The 12,727-nt window shown below is 58.7% G+C and overlaps 1 protein-coding gene across 1 annotated transcript; it reads right to left on the minus strand.

Moving 5' to 3' along the window:
- Positions 1-1,907: 1,907 nt before the first annotated feature.
- Positions 1,908-10,779, minus strand: LOC142259428 (ras-related protein Rab-35-like). The gene is made up of 6 exons (XM_075331839.1): positions 10,212-10,779; positions 10,020-10,070; positions 7,312-7,435; positions 5,013-5,137; positions 4,116-4,240; positions 1,908-2,361 (listed from the first exon to the last, which is right to left on the minus strand). Exons 1-6 carry the CDS (start codon positions 10,264-10,266, stop codon positions 2,236-2,238), a joined length of 606 nt encoding a protein of 201 aa, XP_075187954.1. The 5' UTR covers positions 10,267-10,779; the 3' UTR covers positions 1,908-2,235.
- Positions 10,780-12,727: the final 1,948 nt, after the last annotated feature.

Below are 12,727 nucleotides of genomic sequence, written 5' to 3' on the forward strand. Positions count from 1 at the left end.
GGGGGGCCGGAGCAGGAGCGAGGAGCCAGAGGGGGGCCGGGAGCAGGAGCGAGGAGCCAGAGGGGGGCCGGAGCAGGAGCGAGGAGCCAGAGGGGGGCCGGAGCAGAGCGAGGAGCCAGGGGGGCCGGAGCAGGAGCGAGGAGCCAGAGGGGGGCCGGAGCCGGAGCGAGGAGCCAGAGGGGGGCCGGAGCCAGAGGGGGGGCCGGAGCCAGAGGGGGGGCCCGGAGCCAGAGGGGGGCCGGAGCCAGAGGGGGGCCGGAGCCAGAGGGGGGCCGGAGCCAGAGGGGGGCCGGAGCCAGAGGGGGGCCGAGCCGGAGCAGAGAGAGGGGGGCCGGAGCCGGAGGCAGGAGCAGAGAGGGCGGGCCGGAGCAGGAGAGAGAGGGGCCGGAGCAGGAGGAGAGAGGGGCCGGAGCAGGAGAGAGAGAGGGGCCGGAGCAGAGGAGAGAGAGAGGGGCCGGAGCAGGAGAGAGAGAGGGGCCGGAGCAGGATGAGAGAGAGGGGCCGGGAGCAGAGAGAGAGAGGGGCCGGAGCGGAGAGAGCGAGGGGGCGGCAGGAGAGAGAGAGGGGCCGGAGCAGGAGAGAGAGAGGGGGCGGAGCAGGAGAGAGAGAGGGGCCGGAGCAGGAGAGAGAGAGGGGGCCGGAGCAGGAGAGAGAGAGGGGCCGGAGCAGGAGAGAGAGAGGGGCCGGAGCAGGAGAGAGAGAGGGGCCGGAGCAGGAGAGAGAGAGGGGCCGGAGCAGAGAGAGAGAGGGCCGGAGCAGGAGAGAGAGAGGGGCCGGAGCAGGAGAGAGAGAGGGGCCGGAGCAGGAGAGAGAGAGGGGCCGGAGCAGGAGAGAGAGAGGGGCCGGAGCAGGAGAGAGAGAGGGGCCGGAGCAGGAGAGAGAGAGGGCCGGAGCAGGAGAGAGGGGGTTGGGCGCTGACAGTCCAGAGTGAGGCCCTGTAATTACAGCTTCCCCCCCCTCTTACGTCTCCTCATCCGCTCCATTGCTCTCTGCAGTTGCTTTATTTCCATCCACAATCCCCCCCAGTCCCGATTCTTGCAGGAATTACAATTTACCTCGTATTTTTATAGGACAAAATTATTTTGAGAGCAACTTTGTATGATGAGAGAATGTGAGAAGCCTCCAGTGAAGAGGCCGGACCAGAGCGTCTCACGGGACTCAGTGTATCAGTGACCAAAGACCACAGACGCCGCCACGTCAGAATCAGTGATCGGAAGAATCCTACAAGAGGCTCCAATGTGAAAGGACATTTACAGCGTGTCCACCCAGAGGAAGATCCGCACCGCAGCGCCCAGATCCCAGCGCCAAGATCCCAGCACAAATCCGCACCGCAGCTCCAAGATCCGCACCGCAGCGCCAAGATCCACACCACAGCGCCAAGATCCGCAGCGCCAAGATCCGCACCGCAGCGCCAAGATCCGCACCGCCAAGATCCACACCGCCGAGGGTCCCAACACCAAGATCCACACCGAAGCGCCAAGATCCGCACCGCCGAGGGTCCCAGCACCAAGATCCGCACCGCAGCGCCAAGTTCGCACCGCAGAACCAAGATCCCAGCGCCAAGATCCACACCGCAGCGCCAAGATCCACACCGCAGCGCCAAGATCCCAGCATGACCTGCCAGGAGGAGGACGAGCGTCTCACACATCAGTCACTGGATGTGCTGTCACAATAGCAGCAGATATTATAAAGCCGCACAGACCTTGCTGTGAGGACGGTGAACCATTATCATCATTTCCCACTATCATCATTTCCCACTATCATTATTTGCAAATCCAGCTTTTACAGCTCTTAATGGAGAATTGGCCACAAACTTGGGGTGTGATGATGACACAGGGGCGGAGCCTGCAAAGGGTGGAGCCTGCCAGGGGTGGAGCTCCGGCGTGATGACGACACAGGGGCGGGGCTGATAGAAAACTCTTTATTATCTGTTAATTATCTTAATGCAAAAATAAGCGGAATGTCCCCGGAGGCGGGACCTTCTATATCGCGTCTGATTGGTCAGTGTAAAGCATAAGGAATGCTGGGAAGAAAGGCAACCAATAAATGTATCAGAGCACGCAGCAGCTGTCCTCATACACTACTACCCCCAGCCTCCAGATGTGCTCACCCTCATACTGTATATACACTATATACACGTGTACACTGCCGCAGGGTCTCCTCACACATCAGGCCCCCCCGCAGGGCTCCTCACACATCAGGTCCCACCAGAGACTGCAGGCAGGGCCCAGGCCCTCAGCAGCACCTCTTCACATGTGGCTTCTTCTTGGTCTTGGTGATGGTCACCACCTCGGTGGGCCGCAGCCGGGCCTGGCCCTCCTTCTTCACCCTCAGGACCAGACGCGTCACCGACAAGAACATCTGCAGAAATAAAGATAGATAATGTAAGTGGCCTAAGTGGTGGGGGCCCCAAACATGGGGGGGCCAGAAGGTAAGGCAGTACTACAGCCGGCACAGGAGCGCCCCCTGCAGGGTGAGGACAGTACCAGTAGCCCCGTATCCGTCATATGAGGTAATATCTGGAGGGTATACATTACACATATGCCTGGCGGGGGAGGGGCTCTACCCTCTTCTACATTACATATACAGAGTTTTGAAAGTATTCAAACCCCATGAACTTTCCCTTATTTTTCAGGTGATTCCCACACACGTACAGTTTCATAGCTTGTAAGGTTGAGGGTTGGGAGAAGTCCATTGAGTCCAGTCTACAAACGGACATGTTTATCCAGAATAGGCAAAAACACCGCCGATGCCAAGTGCTCCACTGAGGGGAAAAACTCCCTCCCAACTCCACACAAGTCTGTACGGTCAGACACGGCCATTACACAGCACATAGCAGAGGCACCCTGTGCGGTTAGACACGGCCATTACACAGCACATAGCAGAGGCACCCTGTGTGGTCAGACACGGCCATTACACAGCACATAGCAGAGGCACCCTGTGCGGTTAGACACGGCCATTACACTGCACATAGCAGAGGCACCCTGTGCGGTCAGACACGACCATTACACAGTACACAATGGGGTACACAGATCTATATATCTGAGCACAGGAACATTTTATATAACGTCTAATTGTGAAAATTATTATTATTCTGAGATCTACTGATTAAAATCATCTTCGTAGTTATGGGAAACCCTCTAATTCCCGCAGTTCTCTGGGGCGTCGGCCATCCGGGCCGGGGATTGTCTACATTAGCGATTCTGAGGCTGCGCCGCACCTCCTGGGTTTTCAGGTGACATTTCATGGGGAAATTCTGGTCTCCTGCTCTAGTCTGTCCTGGGATTTTGTTGTATAAATACTGAAGAGAAGACTATATTTAGCAGATTCCCTCCTCCTCCCTCTTGCGTCGCCACCTCCTCCCTCTTACGAAGCTCCCTCGCCGCCTCCTCCTCCCTCTTGCGTCGCTCCCTCGCCGCCTCCTCCTCCCTCTTGCATCGCTCCCTCGTCGCCTCCTCCTCCCTCACCGCCTCCTCCTCCTCCCACTTGCATCGCCTCCTCCTCCCTCTTGCATCGCTCCCTCGCCGCCTCCTCCTCCCTCACCGCCTCCTCCTCCCACTTGCATCGCCTCCTCCTCCCTCTTGCATCGCTCCCTCGCCGCCTCCTCCTCCCTCGCCGCCTCCTCCTCCCACTTGCATCGCCTCCTCCTCCCTCTTGCATCGCTCCCTCGTCGCCTCCTCCTCCCACTTGCGTCGCCTCCTCCTCCCTCTTGCGAAGTTCCCTCGCCGCCTCCGTCTCCCTGTTGCGAAGCTCCCTCGCCGCCTCCTCCTCCCTCTTGCGAAGCTCCCTCACCGCCTCCTCCTCCCCCTTGCGTCGCCCCCTCCTCCTCCTCTCCCCTCTTGCGTCGTTCCCTCGCCACCTCCTCCTCCTCTCCCCTCTTGCGTCGTTCCCTCGCCGCCTCCTTTTCCTCCTCCCTCTTCCGTTGTTCCCTCGCCGCCTCCTCCTCCCTCTTGTGTTGTTCCCTTGCCGCAGGCGAGTTGATCCGTCGCGAGTCGATTCCTCGCCTCCTCTGCATTACATATATACATGGGGGGTCCTCACCTCCTCTACATTACATTTATACATGGGGGTCCTCACCTCCTCTACATTACATATAAACATGGGGGGGTTCTCACCTCCTCGACGTTGCGGTTTTCTTTTGCACTCGTCTCATACAGCCGGACCCCCATCTGGTCACTGAACCTCTTTGCGTCTGCAGTCTCCACGCGTTTTCGGGACGGGTCGTCATCTTTATTGCCCACTGCAATAGTAAATTGTACAGCGCAGCCGGTGAGTGCCGGATCCGGGGGTCAGATGTGTCAGCATAGAGAGCGGAGGGAAAAACCTCCAGATGTGTCTATATAGAGAGCGGAGGGCAAAACCTGCAGATGTGTCTGTATAGAGAGCGGAGGGCAAAACCTCCAGATGTGTCTGTATAGAGAGCGGAGGGCAAAACCTCCAGATGTGTCTGTATAGAGAGCGGAGGGAAAAACCTGCAGATGTGTCTGTATAGAGAGCAGAGGGAAAAACCTGCAGATGTGTCTGTATAGAGAGCAGAGGGGAAAAACCTGCAGATGTGTCTGTATAGAGAGCAGAGGGAAAAACCTGCAGATGTGTCTGTATAGAGAGCGGAGGGAAAAACCTGCAGATGTGTCCGTAGAGAGTGTGGAGGGAAGACAGTCAGCTCCAGCTATCCCTCCTGCCTAATGAGACCAATTATGCTGCGCCCGAGATGTGATGCAGCCTACATCCCGCTGTGTTCCCCATCAAGCGTCCCAATACCCCCTGCACTTTACACCCCCCGGTGCTCCCTGCACTTTACACCCCCCGGTGCCCCCTGCACTTTACACCCCCCCGGTGCCCCCTGCACTTTACACCCCCCCGGTGCCCCCTGCACTTTACACCCCCCCGGTGCCCCCTGCACTTTACACCCCCCCGGTGCCCCCTGCACTTTACACCCCCCCGGTGCCCCCTGCACTTTACACCCCCCCGGTGCCCCCTGCACTTTACACCCCACACTGCAGAGCACTCACCGAGCACGGTACACACGGAATCACAATTCTGAGTTATTTCGTGCAGCCATCGTTTCACGTTTACAAAGGATTCTGGGTTGGTGACATCATAAACCACAATGACGCCGTGTGTGTTCCGGTAATACCTGAGTAAAGGATCAGACAAGACACAGATTATCTGCAGTGCGAGCTCCATCCCCCACCCCTGTGCCCTGTGCACGTACCTAACCCCACCCCGCCCCACCCCTGTGCTCCGCGCACGTACCTTCCCCCGCCCCACCCCTGTGCCCCATGCACGTACCTTCCCCGACCCCACCCCTGTACCCACTGAACATATCAACCCCTACCCCGCCTCTGTGCCCCTCGCATTCACCTTCCCCCACCCGTTCCCCCTGCACGTACCTAACCCTCCCCACCCCTGTGCCCTTGCACGTACTTTTCCCCCACCCACCCATGTGCCCTGTGCACGTACTTTCCCCCGCCCCACCCCTGTGCCCCGTGCACGTACCTTCCCCCGCCCCACCCCTTTGCCCCCTGCACGTACCTTCCCCCGCCCTACCCCTGTGCCCCTGCACGTACCCTCCCCACCCCAGTGCCCCCTGCAGTACCTTCCCCTTGCCCCACCCCTGTGCTCCGCGCACGTACCTTCCCCCGCCCCACCCCTGTGCCCCATGCACGTACCTTCCCCGACCCCACCCCTGTACCCCCTGAACATATCAACCCCTACCCCGCCTCTGTGCCCCTCGCATTCACCTTCCCCCACCCGTTCCCCCTGCACGTACCTAACCCTCCCCACCCCTGTGCCCTTGCACGTACTTTCCCCCACCCACCCATGTGCCCCGTGCACGTACTTTCCCCCGCCCCACCCCTGTGCCCCGTGCACGTACCTTCCCCCGCCCCACCCCTTTGCCCCCTGCACGTACCTTCCCCCGCCCTACCCCTGTGCCCCCTGCACGTACCTTCCCCCGCCCTACCCCTGTGCCCCTGCACGTACCCTCCCCACCCCAGTGCCCCCTGCAGTACCTTCCCTTGCCCCACCCCTGTGCTCCGCACACGTACCTTCCCCCACCTCACCCCTGTGCCCCTGCACATACCCGCCCCACCCCAGTGCTCCGCGCACGTAACTTCCCCCGCCCCACCCCTGTGCTACGCGCACGTACCTTCCCCCGCCCCACCCCTGTGCCCCCTGCACATATCAACCCCCTACCCCGCCTCTGTGCCCCTCGCATTCACCTTCCCCCACCCAATCCCCCTGCACATACCTAACCCTCCCCACCCCTGTGCCTCTGCACGTACTTTCCCCTGCCCCACCCCTGTGCCCCGTGCACGTACTTTCCTCGCCCCACCCCTGTGCCCCGTGTACGTACCTTCCCCCGCCCCACCCCTGTACCCCGTGCACGTTTCTTCCCCCGGCCCACCCCTGTGCCCCGTGAACGTACCTTCCCCTGCCCCACCCCCGTGCACGTACCCGCCCCACCCCAGTACGTACCTTCCCCCGCCCCACCCCCTTTGCCCCCTGCACGTACCTTCCCCTGCCCCACCCCTTTGCCCCTGCACGTACTTTCCCCTGCCCCACCCCTTTGCCGCCCCCTGCACGTACCTTCCCCTGCCCCACCCCTTTGCCCCCTGCACGTACCTTCCCCTACCCCGCCCGTGTCCCCCGCATGCACTTTCCCCATTGGAGAACGGGGCCACCCAGCGAACACCCCCTAAACGCTGTATGCAAATTGTCCCTTTTGAGCGGCCGAGGACTGGGACCGACCTTCACCTTATAGAAGGGGCTTCTTCTCCTAAGGCAATATTGATCCATTAATGAGCTGCACCTCATGACTTTGGGTATAAGCCAAAATATGCACTATGCACAGACAGGTGTTTCCGGATGGGGGTAAGTTGTTCCTGTTCAGTGCCGAGTAACAGATTTTTGGCATATCACATTTCCCAGAGGAGCATTGCATGGCCTGTAAGTCTCCTTACAACAGACTGGCACTCTCCACAGAGGCGCTCCCCCTTACACCTCGTCAGAGGTCTCATCCCGCCATATCGGGCCTCCTGCTTTACACTGATGAGGGGCAAACAAGGAGAGCCTGGAATGATTTTTAATCCTAAATCCTGTGGCAAAACTCGTTAAAAGGTCGATACTGACTGTTTTGATTAGTGCATCCAGAAGGTGGCGCTCAAGTTCCTATCCTCTCTCGTAGGAGACCATTTTCTTATGTACTTTCTCAGCAGAGCATTGCATGTCATGCAAGCCTCCTTACACTGGCTGGGCACGCTCCACTAGGAAAGAGGTTACCCCGTACAACTCATAAATGTTGCTTACGTCGACGTGATGGTCCGAAACCTCTCCTGACCGGCCGTGTCCCAGATCTGAAGTTTTACCCGTTCTCCATCCAGAACAAGAGTCCGAATCTTAAAGTCCACTCCGATCGTTGTTATGTAGCTTCCTGCACGAGTCCAAAGAGCGAGCAGAATAAGGCACACAATACAATGGAGGACAAAAGGCCCCGCGGGGGAGCGAAGAACAGAGGAAGCAGCAGTGAGGGCAGGGGACGGACAGAGAACGGAGGACGCAAGGCCCCGCGAGGGAGCGAAGAACAGAGGAAGCAGCAGTGAGGGCAGGGGACGGACAGAGAACGGAGGACGCAAGGCCCCGCGGGGGAGCGAAGAACAGAGGAAGCAGCAGTGAGGGCAGGGGACGCAAGGCCCCGCGGGGGAGCGAAGAACAGAGGAAGCAGCAGTGAGGGCAGGGGACGGACAGAGAACGGAGGACGCAAGGCCCCGCGGGGGAGCGAAGAACAGAGGAAGCAGCAGTGAGGACAGGGGACGGACAGAGAACGGAGGACGCAAGGCCCCGCGGGGGAGCGAAGAACAGAGGAAGCAGCAGTGAGGGGAGGGGACGGACAGAGAATGGAGGACACAAGGCCGAGGGGAGAAGACGAGTCCATGGGGAAATAACAAAATAGGCATCAAGGGTAAGGGAATGCCAGAGAGGGGGGAGCGACGAGGCAAAGGCCGCAGGAGAGGGGGGCGCGAGACAGAGGCCGCAGGAGAGGGGGGCGCGAGACAGAGGCCGCAGGAGAGGGGGGAGCGAGACAGAGGCCGCAGGAGAGGGGGGAGCGAGACAGAGGCCGCAGGAGAGGGGGGAGCGAGACAGAGGCCGCAGGAGAGGGGGGAGCGAGACAGAGGCCGCAGGAGAGGGGGGAGCGAGACAGAGGCCGCAGGAGAGGGGGGAGCGAGACAGAGGCCGCAGGAGAGGGGGGAGCGAGACAGAGGCCGCAGGAGAGGGGGGAGCGAGACAGAGGCCGCAGGAGAGGGGGGAGCGAGACAGAGGCCGCAGGAGAGGGGGGAGCGAGACAGAGGCCGCAGGAGAGGGGGGAGCGAGACAGAGGCCGCAGGAGAGGGGGGAGCGAGACAGAGGCCGCAGGAGAGGGGGGAGCGAGACAGAGGCCGCAGGAGAGGGGGGAGCGAGACAGAGGCCGCAGGAGAGGGGGGAGCGAGACAGAGGCCGCAGGAGAGGGGGGAGCGAGACAGAGGCCGCAGGAGAGGGGGGAGCGAGACAGAGGCCGCAGGAGAGGGGGGAGCGAGACAGAGGCCGCAGGAGAGGGGGGAGCGAGACAGAGGCCGCAGGAGAGGGGGGAGCGAGACAGAGGCCGCAGGAGAGGGGGGAGCGAGACAGAGGCCGCAGGAGAGGGGGGAGCGAGACAGAGGCCGCAGGAGAGGGGGGAGCGAGACAGAGCCCGCAGGAGAGGGGGGGAGCGAGACAGAGCCCGCAGGAGAGGGGGGAGCGAGACAGAGCCCGCAGGAGAGGGGGGGAGCGAGACAGAGCCCGCAGGAGAGGGGGGAGCGAGACAGAGCCCGCAGGAGAGGGGGGAGCGAGACAGAGCCCGCAGGAGAGGGGGGAGCGAGACAGAGGCCGCAGGAGAGGGGGGGAGCGAGACAGAGGCCGCAGGAGAGGGGGGAGCGAGACAGAGGCCGCAGGAGAGGGGGGAGCGAGACAGAGGCCGCAGGAGAGGGGGGAGCGAGACAGAGGCCGCAGGAGAGGGGGGAGCGAGACAGAGGCCGCAGGAGAGGGGGGAGCGAGACAGAGGCCGCAGGAGAGGGGGGAGCGAGACAGAGGCCGCAGGAGAGGGGGGAGCGAGACAGAGGCCGCAGGAGAGGGGGGAGCGAGACAGAGGCCGCAGGAGAGGGGGGAGCGAGACAGAGGCCGCAGGAGAGGGGGGAGCGAGACAGAGGCCGCAGGAGAGGGGGGAGCGAGACAGAGGCCGCAGGAGAGGGGGGAGCGAGACAGAGGCCGCAGGAGAGGGGGGGAGCGAGACAGAGGCCGCAGGAGAGGGGGGAGCGAGACAGAGGCCGCAGGAGAGGGGGGAGCGAGACGAGGCCGCAGGAGAGGGGGGAGCGAAGAACAGAGGAAGCAGGAGAGGGGGGAGCGAAGAACAGAGGAAGCAGGAGAGGGGGGAGCGAAGAACAGAGGAAGCAGCAGTGAGGGCAGGGGACGGACAGAGAATGGAGGATACAAGGGCGAAGAAATTAAAACGATGGAGTAAGCAACAAAAGCAGGGGAAGGCCGAAGGAGGCGGCAGTGAAATGACAGAAGGGGAGCAAGGCAAGGCCGGAGGAGAGTGGGGGAGCGAGGCAAGGCCGAAGCGAGGAAAGGCCGAAGCGAGGAAAGGAAAAACAATAAAAGGATGGAGGACAGGAAAAAAGCAACGAAATTAAAAGGATGGCATAAGCAACTAAAGCAGGGAAAGTCCAAAGGAGGGGCCAAGTAAAGCAAGGCTGGAGGAGGGGGTAAACCAGAGCATTGTTAGGCCAAAACCAAAGGATGGAGGTCAAGAGGAGAAGATGAATCCACGGCGAAATTAGAGAGCAAGCGACAAGGGAACAGAAGTCCAACAAGGGAAGGTCAGAGGAAGGGGCCAGCAAGGGAAGGCCGAAACCAAATCAGGGTATGAAAATGGGAGGTTATGGACAGTGGAGGCAGACAGAAGTTTGTGCTGGGGCCTCACAAGGAGCCGTTGTTGCACTCACCAGAGAAGGAGTTGTCGGAGAATCTCAGGAGGAGGCTGCTCTTCCCCACACCTGCAGAAGACACAACCAACCTTAATCCAGAGTCCCCAGCTAAACGAGGAGCTGTAGACCAGCCATAAACGTGGTCAATGACATGCAGATAAGTCCTTCTCTCGTACAGTTTTAAGTCCGCTCATTGCCAGGCATACTTACCAGAGTCTCCGATCAGCAGAAGCTTGAATAAATGATCGTAGTCTTTGGCAGCCATGATGGAGAACCCGGCGTCTGGCACTATGTGGTGTGAGGGTTATGTATATTGTATCGGTCCCTGGCCTCAATGACAATAAGTCGCCGACTGCTGTCTCTTGCTGCCAGATGAGTCTCGTGCAGCAGTCGGTCCCTCAGAATATCCTCTCGTTCCAATGAAATGCAGCCTCACATCGTCCCTCTCTTCAGGCTTTCTCCACTTTCCTCTCCATTGGGCTGTGTCTTTGGCTCCTCTGTTGTGTCGTCTCTGCTTTTCTTTAGCAAACCATCTCTCCAACCCTCTTCTCTTGGTGAGGCGGTCGCTTTGGCCTTCTCGACTCCTTCTGTTAGGCAGTCTTTCCGACTCTCCCTCTGTCAGGTGATCTCTCCCTCGGTCAGGCAGTCTCTCCGGCCCTCTCCCTCGGCCAGGCGGTCTCTCCGGCCCTCTCCCTCGGCCAGGCGGTCTCTCCGGCCCTCTCCCTCGGCCAGGCGGTCTCTCCGGCCCTCTCCCTCGGCCAGGCGGTCTCTCCGGCCCTCTCCCTCGGCCAGGCGGTCTCTCCGGCCCTCTCCCTCGGCCAGGCGGTCCTCTCCGGCCCTCTCCCTCGGCCAGGCGGTCTCTCCGGCCCTCTCCCTCGGCCAGGCGGTCTCTCCGGCCCTCTCCCTCGGCCAGGCGGTCTCTCCGGCCCTCTCCCTCGGCCAGGCGGTCTCTCCGGCTCTCTCCCTCGGTCAGGCGGTCTCTCCGGCCCCCTCCCTCGGCCAGGCGGTCTCTCCGGCCCTCTCCCTCGGCCAGGCGGTCTCTCCGGCTCTCTCCCTCGGCCAGGCGGTCTCTCCGGCTCTCTCCCTCGGTCAGGCGGTCTCTCCGGCCCCCTCTCTTGCAGTTTTCGCTGATCTCAGGGAAAGGAAATCCCTGCTCTTCCTGTACACGGAGAGAAAACACGTAGATTCCTCTGATCTCGAGGCTCGGACTGACCACAACACAATAGTGACTGGGGGGGGGGGGGGGGTGTTCATTCGGAGGCTCCATAACAGTTTATAACAATTATTACAGACCCCCCCCCCACACTTCCATCACTACAAGTATAACATGAAGCAACGTAACAGGAATTTACCTAAAAAACTCAAAAAAGAAAATTATAAGGAAGAGAAAAGGAGAAGTAAAAGGAGGCAACAAAGCACCAAAACCTATAAATGTGCAGAGAACGGTCACTATATACTCAGGAGGATGTATATACACAGGGGTCAGTATATAGTCAGGAGGATGTATATACACAGGGGTCACTATATACTCAGGAGGATGTATATACACAGGGGTCAGTATATAGTCAGGAGGATGTATATATACACAGGGGTCAGTATATAATCAGGAGGATGTATATACACAGGGATCAGTATATAATCAAGAGGATGTATATACACAGGTGTCAGTATATAATAGAGAGGATGTATATATACACAGGGGTCAGTATATAATCAAGAGGATGTATATATACACAGGGATCAGTATATAATCAAGAGAATGTATATACACAGGTGTCAGTATATAATAGAGAGGATGTATATATACACAGGGGTCAGTATATAATCAAGAGGATGTATATATACACAGGGATCAGTATATAATCAAGAGGATGTATATACACAGGTGTCAGTATATAATAGAGAGGATGTATATATACACAGGGGTCAGTATATAATCAAGAGGATGTATATATACACAGGGGTCAGTATATAATCAGGAGGATGTATATATACACAAAGGGGTAAGTATATAATCAGAGGAGGATGTATATACAGTGCCTACAAGTAGTATTCAACCCCCTGCAGATTTAGCAGGTTACACATTCGGAATAACTTGGCATTGGGACATTTGGACTGTAGATCAGCCTAGAAGTGTGAAATGCAGCAAAAAAGAATGTTATTTCTTTTTTTTTTTTTTTTTTTAAATTGTGAAACGTTTATTCAGAGGGTCATTTATTATTCAACCCCTCAAACCACCAGAATTCTGTTTGGTTCCCCTAAAGTATTAAGAAGTATTTCAGGCACAAAGAACAATGAGCTTCACATGTTTGGATTAATTATCTCTTTTTCCAGCCTTTTCTGACTAATTAAGACCCTCCCCAAACTTGTGAACAGCACTCATACTTGGTCAACATGGGAAAGACAAAGGAGCATTCCAAGGCCATCAGAGACAAGATCGTGGAGGGTCACAAGGCTGGCAAGGGGTACAAAACCCTTTCCAAGGAGTTGGGCCTACCTGTCTCCACTGTTGGGAGCATCATCCGGAAGTGGAAGGCTTATGGAACTACTGTTAGCCTTCCACGGCCTGGACAGCCTTTGAAAGTTTCCTCCCGTGCCGAGGCCAGGCTTGTCCAAAGAGTCAAGGCTAACCCAAGGACAACAAGGAAGGAGCTCCGGGAAGATCTCATGGCAGTGGGGACATTGGTTTCAGTCAATACCATAAGTAACGTACTCCACCGCAATGG

Source organism: Anomaloglossus baeobatrachus (genome assembly GCF_048569485.1).
Source record: "Anomaloglossus baeobatrachus isolate aAnoBae1 chromosome 7 unlocalized genomic scaffold, aAnoBae1.hap1 SUPER_7_unloc_3, whole genome shotgun sequence".
Taxonomy (NCBI): domain Eukaryota; kingdom Metazoa; phylum Chordata; class Amphibia; order Anura; family Aromobatidae; genus Anomaloglossus; species Anomaloglossus baeobatrachus.